A 16,246-nucleotide genomic window follows, 5' to 3' on the forward strand; every position below is an offset into this window, starting at 1 on the left:
CCACGGCGTAAAAGAAAGCAGTGTTGAAATCCTTCAATGACGTGGGACTATATCAAAACAATGAACTATGTAAAACCCCCCAGGAGAAGTGACATCTGGATGCGTTGCTGGAGTTGAAGAAGAAAGCATCCCCAAGCTGTGCTCCCTGGCTCAGCCAATCCTAAAAGAGCAGTTTCCTGCATCAGTCCTTTGTCATTTTATTGTATGCTGCTTCAGTTATCTAAAATTCTGATGAAAAACAACAATTATATCCCATCTTATTATTTCAGTTTGTCCTGAATTATTATGTGCTAAGTAAAGAAGTATCAGGCTTTGAAAACCCACCACATAGTTTGGCTGTATAGAACAAACTCCTCCTCACATTGTTTATATCCCATAAATCCCAGTTTCCAAACAGTCTGTAGAATTTGTCTTAAGTAACAGCTGGCTCCAACGCTGTTTACCCCTGGAACTCCAAAAGTGTTCTGTGGACTAACTAACACTTCATCCACCCCTCCATCGGCATAGTGGTGAGTAGGTCATAAGTGAATTTACATTTTTCGGTGAACCATCTCTTTAAACACATCATTAGTTTTAGTGGCTGCATGGGCTTCAAATTCTCTGAAGGACCCAATCTAGTGGATGACAGAGTTCAGACCATCCTGTCCCTTTAGGAGGTGAACACCTATGTACTGATTACCTGACAGTATACAACTGCTGCAACAGAGTTCCTCACATACACGAACCAGAGAAATGTCTAGAAAAGGAGTATGTTTATTGCTATACTCCAAAAATGATATTTAATATAATAAAGATAATAGAGGGTTCAAATCGTGTTGAAGCTTATTTCATTGCTATGTATCTTTTTTCAGGACCAGTGTTTCATTTTTTCGGGGTCAATCCGAATCTTGTTACCCCAGGAAACTCTTAACATGCTCTTAATCCAAATATTATTTGATGCTTGCTTGGGTTTTAATAGTTTGCTCCAAATACTACTTGCAATTCATTTACGGTGAAAAAGTATCATGGTTTACATCTACAGAAGTAACTCAAAATATTCTGTGCCTCTTACAAGACTTTATTCACAACAAGAAAGAAATGAATCAGTTGCACATGTTTATTAGAAAGTCTAATTCATTTTTATTTCCCCTATACCCAGATGAAACACAAACTTCAGGAAAACTAAATGAAACCCAAAAAAGGAACAGCTTGACAAGTACATTCTATTTGTCAACAGCTGGAAAGTGTATGTTTAAGGCAGTGGCTCCAGAAGTGCACTTAGTGTTACATTAATGTTTTTAGATCCGAGCAGTTGGTTGCTGCCTTATAAATACACTCACCGCCATACATGACTTGTGTAAACAGTGCTGCGGATTTGGTGACTGTAAAATAGGGAAGGAATCATTCAACTGGGATCAAGTGAGTTTGCGAACAATATAAATCAAATAAAGCCTATGTTGCTGTGTGAATGTGGAATGTAAAAAAAACACAATATAAAAAAGATTACTGCACTGAATAATGCCAGTCCTGAAAGTACTGATTTTTTCTTGCTAATCTCTGTCCAAGATATTCATATATGATTTGAAAAATATGAAAACCAATATGAAGTTCCAGAAAACTGAATGAACTTAACACCATCTGTAAAACAAACATACTATGTAGCACCAGTAGGTTAAAACAAATCATGCAGCAAATCGTGTTGCCTTCCTTCTTGCTGTGAAAAAATACTACTTCAAGAATTCGGGGTATAAAGTCCATTGTTGTGGATCCAGTGCAGCCACCATTGCTTTGGTATTGCATCCATACAGTATGGCCATTTTGGATGGTTCTTCTCAGAATCCCCTAAACAGAGGTAACAGCTGGCCATGTTTGTCACTTTGGTCCTATGTTTTCATTGCAGCAATGACTCCTTGGTTGATGGGTGCTGAGGACGAATGGAAAAGATAAACATGGTTAGTCTCTGATTAGCGCTCCTCTGATTTAGTGCTGCTCTCCTTACTGTTCTGGAAGTTTCCTGGCAGCTGGTGAAAGGAGAACTCAGGCAGCAGCTGATGTCTCATGCAGAAGAGTTTAATTTAGACTTGATGCATCAAGGAGACCAGAAGGTGAAACAATATACAAACACTAACAAAGTAACATGAGCAACTGTCACCTCCAAGTCTGAAGATGTCTCACACAGCATCCCCATATATCTCCCTCTACTTCCGTCACCCATTCTAACAGCACATCAATGAATGGCTAGAATTGATGTCACTCTCTATGTAACATGTAGGTGTTTGCATCCTATTGGATAGTTAAATCTAAATATGCATTCTTAAACCACATTGTGTCCTTACGTCTTGCCACTGGTGAAATATGCAAAAGTTGAAGTTGGTGTCTCTGTGTCTGGGGCATCTGAGTTAGATATGAATGTCTCTAAGTGTAGACACTACAATGTACTGGTTGGTCCTTTATCTTTAACCTGATCTTGGGTACTGCTTAGAGAGAGAAGGGAGTCTTCTCTTAATTGTGTACAGGTACAATGTAATATACACTATATATACATAATACAGTATATAGTGGCATATTCAGTAATGTGTGAGGATATACAAAAATTCCTCAACACTAACAATGTCGAACTGGAGCGATTTAAAAAAATCATATAATCAGCAGAAATTGAAAGAAGCACACTGTGTTCAGTGTGCCTTATCTTATCTCACACTCTGAGATACTGTCTACAGAGCCAGATGTCCTGTGTTGTTGTCAATGGAGGGACTCATTAACCCATTGTTTTTTCCATTGTCAACAACATGCAGTCTTTCTTTCTCTCTCTTTCTTCTGTATGTATATTAAGTGGAGTTGCACACAACTTCCAGACATCTTTAATGTGGCAATGGGCGATATGACAAGAAAATGAAAATTTTTGTCTTTGGAAAATGTGGCAGACATTGGGGCAGTTTGTCTGATTCATGCTGTGTACTCTGCAATTGTTCATTGACCAGAGATGATAAATGGGTTGAGTTCTGTAGGCACTGCAAAACTACTAATAAAAAAACAACTGTAGAATTAAGTTTTCTTGGATTTTGTTAATGCTAATGATTTGTAGCCCTAAGCTCCATGTCTTATTTGATGTTGGCTTTCCTGAAGAAAAGCCCAGGTGTTTCTTTTCATTTGCAGCAATCATTGACGACATGTACCTGATTTTGCACAGGTCTTCACACACTGTTCATATGTGTCGAAGCGATTCTGGTTTCCACCGCAGCCTCCATACCAGAAACGTGCACAGCTCTTGCTGGGGGCATCGTAGTGCCACTTGAGGACAAACTTGGCACATGTACCTTCCTCTTTGGAAAGCTGGCAAATGTCCACAGTTGTAGTGGCCACTATGAGGGGATTAACAAAGAACAATCAGTGAAAGTATGAGAATGAGGCGGCAGTGAGAGAGAGCACACATCTCTGGCAGGGCTGCAGGTTTCAAATGAAAACACACTAAATCAGAATTAAAATATGAACAATAATGAGTGGTATGATCAGCAGGAAATGTGTCATTACCATTGTAATTAACATTTGAAGAGAAAATATTTTACCCTTGAAATCATCATGACAGAACAAAGCAATTCCATCATAGCAGATGTTTATTCTTTCATACTTGTAACATGTGGACTTTCTATTACTCTCAGTTTTTAGCACAGTGTTGATGAGGTACTGACATATTTAACTTGCTCTTTTTGAGGTTTCTTCCCCAACAAAAAATAGTAAAACACAATAAAGCACTGAACACGGCTTTCCATTCATTTTATCAAGGTTATGACTTGGCTCGCTCCTGTGACAAAAGCATAACCATCTCATTTTTCCATGCTTGGCTTTTATACTTGTTCCATCCGTCACTTAGAACATCTGAGGGGCAGTGGAGGAGGTGGGTGGATTTGTAGTTGAATACAAAGAACTTGTTGTTTTTCAAAGTGAGCCCAGTTTGTGGAAACTGAATTATGTAACAGCAATAATATGCAGCATTGGTGACTATACTGTATGCCCAACATTAGAGGCTGCTTTAAAGCTCTGATCCAAATCGTGTTTGAAGGATGTGGTTTTAAACTAGACCAAGTCCTTTTTCTCTTTTAGTTTGACGAGCATTTGCATAGTTTGTACATGCAACCACTTCAAAGTAAAAGGAAATGAATGGAAAGAAAATATGCCTACAGAAAACTATTCAAGTTATTCACATTATATATTCTCAGTGAGTGTGCATCGTATCTCACCAGGGGCTGGGAGGATCTCCACCTGTTCAACCTGCTGTACCATTGACTGAGGCTCTGGCACTGTGGAAACATCAACGTATCAATGTGATATCAAAGGAAAATACTTTTACTCACTTCAGCAAAAACTAATAGGAAGATTTTCAAAATGGTGTCTAGTGTAATGTTAATGTACAAAATATACTGACATTTGCTTATTACTTCTACATGAAGACATAATCCACTATTTTAACAATTGTGTAAGTTAAAGATATAAACATTTTCTCCTGTGAATGGTGTATATTCAGTATACTTGCTAAGCCCTGTGAGTTACAGCTGCTTCAATAGCTTCAAGGTTTACATTCTTACACTCACTGCTCATGTGCAGCTTACAGAAGCGAAGAGAGTGAGTTGGTTGAAAACTGTTCTCAGCGGACTATTTGAAATCATTTTTAGAATTATTTTTTGCCACGTTTTTTAAATCAGCTGAAACAAAGTCAAAACAGTAAATGTGCACATGTCCCATAGCATAATGATGTCATGTAAGTTACACCTTTTTTGAATATGCTTCTTTTAAGGCAGAGTTGCAGACATTAGAGCAGATGAACTAAAATGTCTTCCATATGTTGAATGTTCCACTCATAAACATGTTCTTTCACAGTAACCCAGAACATATAATAATATTGTTAGGCAATTGCAGGTCCTTTGTCGCAGATAATAATGCTTGGTTACTGCTACAAGTATGGTAGCTAGTTAGTCAAGCATACTAATATTTGCAGCCCACTTTGGGGCTGATAAAGACTGTTTAATTAATTCCTTAAGTTTTTGCCACCCTTCAAAATATCTCTTATTTGAGCCAAATGCACAATATTTTTGCTTGTGAAGCAACACAAAGCCTGTAATGCCTAGTTATGGTTGGTGAGCAATGACAGTGGAGTAGGGTTTAGCAAACGGTTAATTATAAGTTTTGTATGTTGGGCTGAAGCTCACGATATAATGATTAGAATTCACCATCATGCCAAATAGCAGCACATTCCCTCAGCAAACCTGGCAGCAAGAAACTTACCTGACCTCATGCAGTTTTTCAAGCAGAGGGTCTCAGTGTCGAACCTATTTTCATTGCCGCCACAACCTCCATACCAGAACTGTGTACAGATCCCGTTCTTTCTCTCAAAGAACCACTTAGCCTGATACTCTTTGCACGGCATTCCAGGGTCAGAGTCAAGTGAGCATGGGTCTGCAAATTCATTTACATTACAACATGCAAAAAACAGCAGTGATGGAGGACAGACAGAGAGAGAGGATATTTTTGTGTTAGGATTAAATCTACAACTACATGAAAAACCAGCAGTTATCATGTGCTGTTATAAAGTTTCTGATAACAGAGAAATAATAAAAAGGGGTCTAATGGGGTCAAATGAGTCTCAGTGCTGATATGGTTCATTCTCACAGAGAAAAGGAAAATGCATTCCACGTGCCATTCTATAGAGGGGTCAGGCTCAAGCTTTTAATAGGAATTGTGACACTTGATTAAAAGTTGTCAGTAGAATGAAAAGATGATTCAGTCACTGTTACATGTTAGTTCATTTAGTCATCTGCAAGGCTGTGTGTGTGCTCCAGGTTATTTGCATGAATCAACCTCAGAAGTACTGCACAGCTACTGTTTTAGGACAAAACTCCAGTTGGGTCGAGTCTTTTAATCCCTTTATAGTCAAGCCTACACTGGAGTATCAACATGCTTCACCCACTCCCTTTTGTAATGAAGACAGCACTGCTATTTATATAATTCTAACGGAATATGTGCATGGTAAAAATTCAAAACAGATATTGTATCCTCAGCTGTCTGGTTTGTCAAAACATATTATGTAAGAAGATTTAGCGTAAAAACCAAGATTCCATGGTTTTGAGTCTCAGCATTCAGACCTACATGGCCTCAAGCATACTTTGGTATGTTTGAGTTAGTTGCTCAATTACACATTTATGAAATAGTTCACTCGAAATATCACTGAAATACAGCATAGTACCCTGATCTTTGAGTTAAACCATCAGGTTTTATTTATGTGATTAACATACTACTAAATAAAGGCAGCCAAACACAACTCTATTGAGACTAATACCCCCTGACAAGTATAGAGAAAACTACATTTGGACTGAAAGTACAAAGACAACTTCAAGACAATTTTTATGTATACACTATGTACGCAAACACACATTCATAGTCACTCACCAGTTTCCGGTTTGTCCAGTGGTGTTGTATTTACAGTATGGGTTCCTTGTCTGGTTGGCTCTGCTGTTTCTGTCAAAATGAAACACCCAGTCAGGATGCAGCTACAACAATCCATCACTCTGTGGGCTAAATGTTATCAATAATAAAACCTTAAAGGAGTGCATGAGGAATGTTAGGGTTAAAAAAAATTGTGCTGGTGAGATTTTAAAAAAAGCCAAAAGACCAAAAAACCACAATAACATCTCAAATTAAAGTTCATCCAATATTGTCAAAATACAATAAACTCTAAACTCACACATGATGTGGCTGAATGCAGTGTTTACAACACTGCGTATGGACTTACTGGTAGTGATGATGCCTTTGCGGGTGGAGACAACCTGACCCTCTGCAGTGTGGGCAGTGACCACCGCATGATATGTCTGAGCACTTTGCAAGTTGTCCACAGAAAGCTCAGTGCCCGACACGTTGGTCTTCAGCACCAGGGCATGGTCGGGCAAACGTGTCACCACAACCTCAAAGTAGACGAAGAGTTTAGGGTCTGGGTTGCTCCAGCGCAATTTCAAGCTACTGGAGGTGACGTTAGAGACGTGCAACTCATCTGCATCTGAGGTGGTAAGAGAGACAAAACAAGGGTGGCTGCTGTAGTAGTTGATGTGTGAAATCATTGTGACTAAGTCTCACTTTTCATGTCCACGTCATAATCTTAGTAAGTAATTTCAGTGAGAGAAGTGCAAACAATGGTGCTGATTGCTTCTTCACTGTCAGTCAGTATGAGAACTAATGTACTATGCCTGGCAGTGAAGAAAACATTCTGCATCCACAAATATTTGTAGTCCATTTTAGTGAATCCACAATATTACCTTTGTGTTTCCTTGGATGAACTGCTTGATGATTTTCGTGATGTTTCTGATGCTTCCTGTAAATTAACCAATAAATAGTGATTAAACCATCAACGTTTTCAAGAGATGAACATTGAACAATGACAGGAACTTACTCTGGTTGCTGTGGTGATGTGAAGGGGTTTTTTAGTGGCTGGTCACTCTGGAACCACGTGCAGTTTTTGGAGACTTCGGGGGACATGAAGAAAGCATTTTCAACTAAAAGGAAAAGCAACAAACAAACATTATCTTACTCACAGGTACTATGCACAGCAAATGAAAAAGTCAACAAAAAAATGATTGAGTGCCACTGATGTCTGTCTTGCACTTACTGCTTATGTACTTTGGCAGCAGCTGGCTGAAAGTCTGGATGTGTTTGTCATAAAACTGTGAAAGGCTGTCCAGCCTTTTAAAGAAGACATCTGATGGCTCACTGGCCATGCGTGACAACACACGGTTATCTCCAGCACTCAGCTTCTCTCCCACACCCAGGATGACCAGGAAGAAGCCTCTGCACTTGACCTCAGTGGCAATGCGCACCAGCTGCTCCTCATCTTCTTCCACACTTCCTGTCACAAAGAGCAACAGCACTTTCCTGTCTCGTTGGAGAGGTGCCTTGTCAAAGACCTGCTCCACTGTTGATTCGATGGCAGCTGCCAGTGCCCTGCCACCCTCTAGCTGTGGTGTCTTCTCTAGCAGGAATCTGACAATATCCTGAGCTGAATTGTGCTCAGTCAAGCCGATATCTACATGGATGGGAAGACCAGTTTTGTTGTGGACGAACTTGTAAGGTGCTTGCTGAATCACAGACACTCTGGCTTGGTGAACAGATGATGTTGGATTTGAAGACACTTCCAGCTGTTCTACTATGAGCGCTATGTAGCGTTTAATCTCAGTGAAGACTGTTGGATAGGTGGAGTCGGAGCTGTCCAGGACGAAAGCCATGTCGATGTCCACGTCTGTGGTGGAAGACCTCCTATCTCGGCTGGTCGATGGGGGCAAATAGTCACACACTTGGTCCGGAGAGCAAATGTCTAAAAAATAAGTAATAGGATGTAATGTGATTATTCATCTTCCTTAAGATAGATTTTTTGGTATCACGGTTACGTCACACAAGGGTATAATTCTGGTAAAAAAAAATGTTAACTTAGTTTTAGTTTAGTTTTCTAAAACTAAGTTGTTTTCTAACTCTGTTATCCAAATCTGATGATTCAGATTATTGCAGAATCTCCAGTTTTTGCACATATTTTCTGAAAATATGGTTGGAAATCAGAAATAAAAAAACTTAACTGATATATAAATAAATATTATTGTACAAATGCAGAGCTCTTACCAAAGCAGACATGGCAGTTCATAACCTTTTGGATGACTGAATTGTACTGTGCACTTCCAGGACTGGGGAGGACAATTACCTGGGCCAGGGCTGTATTATTGACCTGGAGTACAAAAAGAAGCAAAAAAATATACAATACTTTTTTTATTTTTTACTGAAGACAGTAAATATGGCTTGGCACACTGATTGATTGCCCTCCTTTGGAATTTCTGAGTTGTTTGTTGAGTTATACCTGCAGTGCTCTGCTGAGTGCTCTTTCCTCACGGTTGACCAAGAACAGAGTGGCGATCCCAGCATCATGCAGGCGGAGAGCTGCATTAGTAACTCCTTGTGCCTGACCGAGTGACCCACCAACAAAGAAGATGGCCACCTTCCTCATGAGAAAGCCACTGCGCACCCTCTTGAAGGTGTTCTGGGCCACAAAGCTCATGGCCGTAGGCAAGTCGCGCTCCTTGCTTGTCTGTAGGGTCTGTAGTCCCTCAATTCGTTGAACCAGAGGGCGCTTCTTCATTGCATCAGCAAACCGAACCTCGGTGGTAACTTCACTGTTGTATAAGGTCAAAGCAACACGAGCACCTCTTGGACAGTTACTCTCAGAGATGGTGATGTTTCTGACCAGTCTCAGGACTGTGTCACGCATGTTGTTGAAAGCTCTGCGGTCAACATTCTGAGAGGCATCAAGGGCAATGGCCAGCTCAGTTGGGTAAAGCGGGCATTCCTTATGACCTAATAATGTACAACACAAAGAAGAAGAGTTTATTTTCTATCTGTGAATACAGCACATACACAGCCACTGTTAGTATGTAATGAACACTAACTTTTTTGTACTTACCATAACAGCAAGCTGGTAAAGAAAAGGAAAAGTGTGTTAAGACATTTGTGCAGCACAAAACACATGAACATTATTTACTTTGAATATTATGGAATGTCAGTGTTGATAGATATTATACTCACGACAGTTATCTCTAATCTTCTTGACCAGGTCACATTGCTGAAGGTTACAGAGGCAATTGGAAACAAATGTTAAAAGATGTTGGGACCAGAAATTTGTTTTATTCTTTTCATTCAATCAAATAAAAGAAAATAAATGAGACACTGACCACAGCCCCTGGTCCTCTTGGTCCTTTCTGACCCTGTTAGAGAAAAAAAATTAATATGATTACTTTAAGCAGTGTATATAATTGATGTAATAAGTTTCAAATCCACAAACATAAACAGACATAATTTTAAAAAAAGGTGTTGCAAATCAGAGACATACACATTCTCTATCATTTTATCTTACAATGTAAAGTGTCTTGAGATAATGTATGTAATGATTTTTGCGCTATACAAATAAAACTGAAATTAATATTCAATCTCATTTCATTTAGAATTTACAGTTTCTAAGCAAACTGGACATTTTTAGGTTGCTTACATATGGCCCAGGATATCCAACCTCTCCTTTCTGTCCAGGTGAGCCAAGGTCTCCAGAGACACCCTGAAAAGAATTAACAGTGAAAGATATAATTCACTTTAAAAACTATTCATCTGCCAAAAGTCTAAAAAAGAGTTTTAACTCTCTTCCTGGACTGAAACATGACAACATCAACGAGCATGCTAATGCCACTCATTCACTTAAAGGTATCACGCCAAACATACTGCACGTGTCCAGTGATACACTACAGTGTGTACTGAAGAATATATAGCATGATCATGTTAGCCAAATCCAACCAGGGGATGAAAACATACCCTCTGTCCACGGTTTCCTCTGGGTCCAGGTCCACCTTTCTTGCCAGGGTCACCAGCTGCTCCCTACATAGATGGAAGTATAGTGAATGAAAGCAAATGACTGACATCAAAAGGCAGGCCCAATGCCAACTGTGAGTATGCAATGAAACAAAATGTTTTGCAACCTCTGCAATTTAACTTCAAAAGACAATTATGTTTAATTACCTTTAGTCCAGGGAATCCAGGGAAGCCTTCATCACCCTATAGATGCATACGCACATTAGGTGTTAACTATCGCCCAATTAATTAAATCAATTGAAAAAGGTGAATATATGTATAACAGGAGTTTATGGATAATCCTGAGAAAGAGCTGTATATTAACGGTTCTCTTCAGAAGTTATACAAGTTGTGTGTATTTAGAAAAATACAGGACAAACCTTCTGGTCACCACATTACAAAATGTCATATTTAACTTGCCTTTCTTCCTTTTGGCCCTATGACACCAGATCCATCTCTACCATCTTCACCCTACAAGGAATACAAGGAGAACAATAGCTTCACTATTCCACTTTTCTCTGTATAGAGCTTATTAATTCAACTGCAATACACTCTTGTCGTGAAAGAGAAACCGAAGCAAAAGACACACCACAAAAACACATATAATGTAAGCCACAATAAGAAAATTGCTTCTAAGAGTCGGAGCCTGAAACTGATCTTAAGCTTTAGCTGGTCTATTAGTGTTTGACTAATAATTATCTACTCTATTATGAAGGCATTTGGTTAATTAAGCCATGTACTTCTAAATCTTTGATTGTATATTAATATTTCATCGCTTTTGCATACAAAGAAAAAGGTTCATCCTTACAGGCTCTCCACGGGGGCCAAGAGGTCCAATAACACCCTTTGGTCCTGGCTCTCCTGGCTCTCCCTACAAAGACAGTAAGATAGAAAAAAATGTAACAGAGACAAACATATGGAAAGAGGCAAAGACAATTTCAATAGTGTAAGAATGCGTTATTTATTTTAGCCATCAGGTCGGTTGCTATAGATTTAATTAAACTCATATGGTTTTTTTTGTTTCTTTAGCAAAAAGAGCCTTGATGTTTTCTTAGTGCTTTAATGCTTGCTCAAACAGACTAAACGTGTGTTCAGTAATGTGAGAGAGCCTGTCTTAGTCTAGTGTGTTTATAAATGAAACAAAGAACATAAACCACATTAAATTATGTGTCACTCAGTACCTTACGACCAAGAGCTCCTCTTCTGCCCTTTTCCCCAGAGGGACCTGGGTCACCACCAGGACCCTAGAAAAAAAATCAACCAAACATTAGAGTTGGGTTTACTATGTTACAGATATAATTGAAGATTTTATTTCATAAAATGAACCAGGTTTACTCACCCTGGGTCCAGGGTTTCCGTCTTCTCCTCTGGGTCCTGGGGCACCATTTGGTCCAGGAGGACCCTTTAAAAAGACAAAACCAGACATTGATGAAGCACTGCTTTTCTTTCAGATTAAATCTTGGATTTCAACCCATGAGTGAAGAATGAACACAGATTTATAGATTGATAAATACTCCACAATCCAGTGAAAAAAGATATCAAGTTATATTGTCAGTGCTGCTGATTTGCAGAGGTGTGTTGGCACATGTATTTGTAGATTGAATAATCTGCAAAATAGTGGGAAAATAATTGACTTACTCTGGATCCTCCTATGCCTGGCTCTCCCTGCAGACCATCACCTCCTGGCTTTCCAGGATTGCCCTTTAATGACATGCGAGTAGCAAAATGTTCCAGTTACTGTCATACAAAGCAGTAAGTATTGAATAATGTATGCTGTCACAAAAAAGGGTCTTACAGGCTGTCCAGGTGAGCCTCTCCTGCCATCAGCTCCCTAATGAAGTAGAAATGGAATTACATTTTAGTGAAAAAAAAATACAGAAATGGTAATGAACATTGCAAAATTATTTACCCTTCTTCCAAGTTCACCAGGGCCTCCCTTCTTTCCATCCTCACCAGGCTCTCCCTATAATTTTGGAAGATATATCCCAGTAAAACAGACCCATATACAAACAGCAATGAAATGTTGAACTGCAAAAACTTCGTGCAGTATAATGTTGAAAATGCATGAGCAAGCTATCTTTTCCAAAATGTGTTAATGGACATTACCGCTGGTCCAGCATCACCAGGGTCTCCTTTTGGTCCACGTTGGTTGTTGTCTTCTCCACTTGTACCCTATTAGACAGATATCACATTTCAATTTCAGCTATATGTAAACACCCTACATTTTTCGGAGAAAACTGATCAAGAACATGTTCTTATGTATGCAACTGTTCAAGAGCGAAATGGCAGGCCAAGGGAGGGACACACCAGTCACATTCACACAGACCAATTTTACCTCTGGACACTGTTGAGGTGGCAACAGGTGACTGTACCTTACTATACTATGCATAAAACCAAACATCAAGAACACTACAAACAATGAATGTAACACTACTCCATAATGAATCTACATCAATTTATCCATGTGTAACATAATTTGTCTACAATTAAATATTCATTTGGACAGTAAATGGCACTAGAACCAGTGTCAATAATACTCACAGGGTCTCCTCTGATTCCCATTTCCCCTCTGTCTCCTGCTTGTCCTTTGGAACCTTTGGGACCCTAAAAACAATACATATTTTAAATGGGAATGTTTCATCACAATCTATATGACATCAAAATTTGAAGAAAATGTGAAACAAAAATTGCATCTATTCACTCACTCTTCTGCCAGGGTTTCCTCTGTCTCCTGCAGGTCCAGCAACTCCACTTTTGCCCTTAAAACATTCAGAAGATCCCAATTAAAACCCACAGTCATACATAAACCAGAGAACATCTTATCACATGAAATCATTGTCTCAATTGTCACATGACAGAAGATATCCCTAATGATTCTATATCATACAATATAAAAACAAATGACTGAATGACAAGATCTTATCAACAAACACACTTACCTCCTCTCCATTGATGCCATCAAGTCCAATTTCTCCAAATTCACCCTGAAAGATAAGCAGTTAGTTGTTTGATCAGTGTATCAATATTTCTTTCAGTTTTAGGTCACAGTAAAGACTTACAAAGAAAATCACTCACCTTTTCTCCCGAGTACCCACGAGAACCCTGGACAAAAGAACAAAACAATAGTGATTACACACCATAGGAAATAAATATAAAACAATGTTCCTACATTACTATAACAAATCTTGAATTTTAAATTCAATATCAAAGCCGTTACCTTAACACCTCTCTGCCCAGGACATCCCTGGAAACCCTGTGTTCCATTCACACCAGGAGGACCTCTCTCTCCCTGTCAATAAAGACAATAAATTATGCTAAAAAATGTATACCTGAAATCTACAGGAAAGCAAAGAAGTAAGCAATGAAAAACAACAGAAGTTGTCAATGTCCTCTTGAGAGTAAAGTGGTTCAACAATTTTTCAGGCAGCATTCGGGAACTACGTATGCAAGCATGGCATTCAAACTTACAGGTCCACCCTCATCTCCAGGATGACCTTGGCTTCCTTGAGATCCTGGACCGCCCTGAAAGACAAAATAACTAAATATTAGCCTGTAAAAAAAATCCATACTAGTTTAATTAACTTTTAATTGTATTTGTGTATATAAATATATATTATTCAAGTTTTTTAACATTAGCTACCTTAGACCCTGGGAGTCCAACTGCTCCTCTGTCTCCTCTGGTGCCTGTACATTTGCAAGGAACGGCACAACACTCTCTTTCTGCAATGTTGTCCTAGGCAGCAATAAAAAGAAAAATATTAAGTAATTTATTGGAATAAGATAAACCAAACACTAAAGCCTTAGATATGAATAATTAGCACTCACCAGTTCCTCCATGAGCTCATAGTCCAAGTCCATTATATTGAGTCGTAAGGGTCTGGTGTACCTGAAGCCACGACCATATTCCAACAGCAAAGCCTCCTCAAATTTGGGCACTCGCTCCAACCCAACCAGAATGAAACTGTTCACTCCTGTTTAGCATGTACAAGTGTTTGAGGAACAGTACTATTGTCTGTAATAACCTCTTAATGTGATATTGTTAAATCATTTCTCAGAGTTCTAAAGATAGTTATCAAGCACAATATGTAATGTATTATCTTGTTACCTGATTGCTGAAGCTCCTCAACTTGCCTTTTCAACACAGCATATGGGGCGTCAAGACCATCAGTCAAATGAATGACAACCTTCAGGGAAAATAACAATTCAGTTTCACACCTCCTCATTCTTTTCATTACTAAATTTAAACATGGACTACCCAATTAAGTGTACTGACTATGATCCTGAACTGCTGACAAGGAGTCTGATTCCATAATTAAATTTCTAATTTAATGTTGATTAAATTTTGTATCTGACATACAAACTGCTATAGACTTAAAAAATTAGGCACTTTTTCAGAGAGAATTTGACTCTTGAAATGTTTTTTGCCAATCCAGGTGTCAGAACTCAGTAACAAGTGCACATAAGTGCATCTTCCTCCATTTTACTAGAATGCCAAAATGTAGAGCTCAGTTGTCAAAAACATAACAAACTATGTAACACTATGTTGAGGTTGAAAAACACTTCGAGGGAAGGAAGGTATTGGCTTTATTCTGGCTGATACCGATCCTTTTAATCTTTTTAATCCATAAAAATACACAAGAAATGGCCCTGATTCTGATCAATACTTGAAACTGATTCAGTAACCAACCTTGACAACATTGTCTTGTCTGGTTTTGAATCTATCGGTGTAAGCTGAGATGGTCTTGCCATTGAGGACAAAGGGGCCACGACTCCGCATTGTTTTGAAGGCCTCAAAGAGCTCATTAGCATTGTTTGTGAAATCGAGCTGGACAGGCTCAGAGGCAGAGTCCACAGCCAACATGCCCACTTGCACAGAGGGAATCTGCCCAGATGAGCAGCTAATCGCTGCCATTTTGGAAATCCTCTGTAGAATGGCATCCATCTTTTTCTGGAGATTAGTCTGAGCACTGAAGATGTTCTGAGCAGAAACATCAAAGCCCACCAGTACCTCCACATTGCAGGCTGTAAAACAAACATAGATTTACTCTGGAAAACTGAAACTTCATACTTATTTGTAAATTAAATGTGAAACAACTTGGCTATAAATTGTATTAGCAAAAAAAAAATTACTTTTAGGAGCGTCTTGCACACCAACACACAGCTTCCCCTTCACTTCATCATCAAGAGTCTCCAGGATTTGCTCATTGAGCTCTGAAAGTTCCTGAAAGGTGCTTGCTCGAGCCACAGTAGAAGACTCGCTTGCAATGTTTTCTAATTCATTCTCAATGTCACCCACTCCTACAGCAAACACTCTCACACCTTTTTTCTTCAGACCAAGGGCTGCTGTTTTGCCATCATCAGCTGAGCGTCCTCCAGTAATAAGCATTAGAATCTGAGGAGTGCCCTCATCCATCCTACTTCCTTTTTCTTTGGTAAAGTGAACATCTTGCACATGGCGAATGGCAGCACCAGTGTTGATTTTGCGTCCACCTTTGTACTCTACTCGTTCCATGCCATCTATAATGTCTTGCTTGTTCTTGTATGTGTTCAGGTAAAAGACGTCGGTCACATCTGCTGCATAATGTGCCAGTCCAATCCGCAGGTTGTCTCTCTCATTGAAGAACAGGTCAATTAGGTTGATGACAAATGACATTACTTCTTTGAAGTTGTCCCGGCCCAAGTTGATGGAGCCATCCACTAAAAATACTATATCAGCCTTTTTAGGTGGAGGCAGGCCTGTTGACACAAGGAAAAAGATGAGATATTGAAAAGGATAGGACAGGATAAAAACAAATCAGAACATGAGAATACATTGAGTTACAATGACTACCTTTTGACATATATATGTGTT

At 39.1% G+C, this 16,246-nt stretch overlaps 1 protein-coding gene across 4 annotated transcripts in view; it reads right to left on the minus strand.

Moving 5' to 3' along the window:
- Nucleotides 1-1,082: 1,082 nt before the first annotated feature.
- Nucleotides 1,083-16,246, minus strand: part of col6a3 (collagen, type VI, alpha 3) — a 98,974-nt gene continuing 83,810 nt past the window's right edge. For 3 of the 4 annotated variants that reach the window (XM_069532502.1, XM_069532506.1, XM_069532504.1), the window contains 36 exons: nt 15,526-16,131; nt 15,083-15,417; nt 14,501-14,579; nt 14,221-14,366; nt 14,036-14,128; nt 13,864-13,917; nt 13,613-13,684; nt 13,471-13,497; nt 13,335-13,379; nt 13,101-13,154; nt 12,937-12,999; nt 12,502-12,567; nt 12,305-12,358; nt 12,191-12,226; nt 12,034-12,096; nt 11,735-11,797; nt 11,577-11,639; nt 11,204-11,266; nt 10,816-10,866; nt 10,564-10,599; nt 10,360-10,422; nt 10,046-10,108; nt 9,732-9,764; nt 9,586-9,622; nt 9,464-9,475; nt 8,864-9,357; nt 8,632-8,734; nt 7,631-8,332; nt 7,415-7,517; nt 7,281-7,336; nt 6,764-7,024; nt 6,421-6,489; nt 5,260-5,430; nt 4,218-4,277; nt 3,156-3,341; nt 1,083-1,903 (listed from right to left, as the gene is read on the minus strand). In XM_069532502.1, coding sequence (XP_069388603.1) covers nt 1,863-1,903; nt 3,156-3,341; nt 4,218-4,277; nt 5,260-5,430; nt 6,421-6,489; nt 6,764-7,024; nt 7,281-7,336; nt 7,415-7,517; nt 7,631-8,332; nt 8,632-8,734; nt 8,864-9,357; nt 9,464-9,475; nt 9,586-9,622; nt 9,732-9,764; nt 10,046-10,108; nt 10,360-10,422; nt 10,564-10,599; nt 10,816-10,866; nt 11,204-11,266; nt 11,577-11,639; nt 11,735-11,797; nt 12,034-12,096; nt 12,191-12,226; nt 12,305-12,358; nt 12,502-12,567; nt 12,937-12,999; nt 13,101-13,154; nt 13,335-13,379; nt 13,471-13,497; nt 13,613-13,684; nt 13,864-13,917; nt 14,036-14,128; nt 14,221-14,366; nt 14,501-14,579; nt 15,083-15,417; nt 15,526-16,131 — 4,523 coding nt within the window. In that variant the 3' untranslated portion in view covers nt 1,083-1,862. The remainder of the gene's footprint in view (nt 1,904-3,155; nt 3,342-4,217; nt 4,278-5,259; nt 5,431-6,420; nt 6,490-6,763; nt 7,025-7,280; nt 7,337-7,414; nt 7,518-7,630; nt 8,333-8,631; nt 8,735-8,863; nt 9,358-9,463; nt 9,476-9,585; nt 9,623-9,731; nt 9,765-10,045; nt 10,109-10,359; nt 10,423-10,563; nt 10,600-10,815; nt 10,867-11,203; nt 11,267-11,576; nt 11,640-11,734; nt 11,798-12,033; nt 12,097-12,190; nt 12,227-12,304; nt 12,359-12,501; nt 12,568-12,936; nt 13,000-13,100; nt 13,155-13,334; nt 13,380-13,470; nt 13,498-13,612; nt 13,685-13,863; nt 13,918-14,035; nt 14,129-14,220; nt 14,367-14,500; nt 14,580-15,082; nt 15,418-15,525; nt 16,132-16,246) is intronic. The other variant, XM_069532503.1, reaches the window with a different exon arrangement.

This window comes from Paralichthys olivaceus, chromosome 10 (genome assembly GCF_024713975.1).
Source record: "Paralichthys olivaceus isolate ysfri-2021 chromosome 10, ASM2471397v2, whole genome shotgun sequence".
Classification (NCBI taxonomy): Eukaryota; Metazoa; Chordata; class Actinopteri; order Pleuronectiformes; family Paralichthyidae; genus Paralichthys; species Paralichthys olivaceus.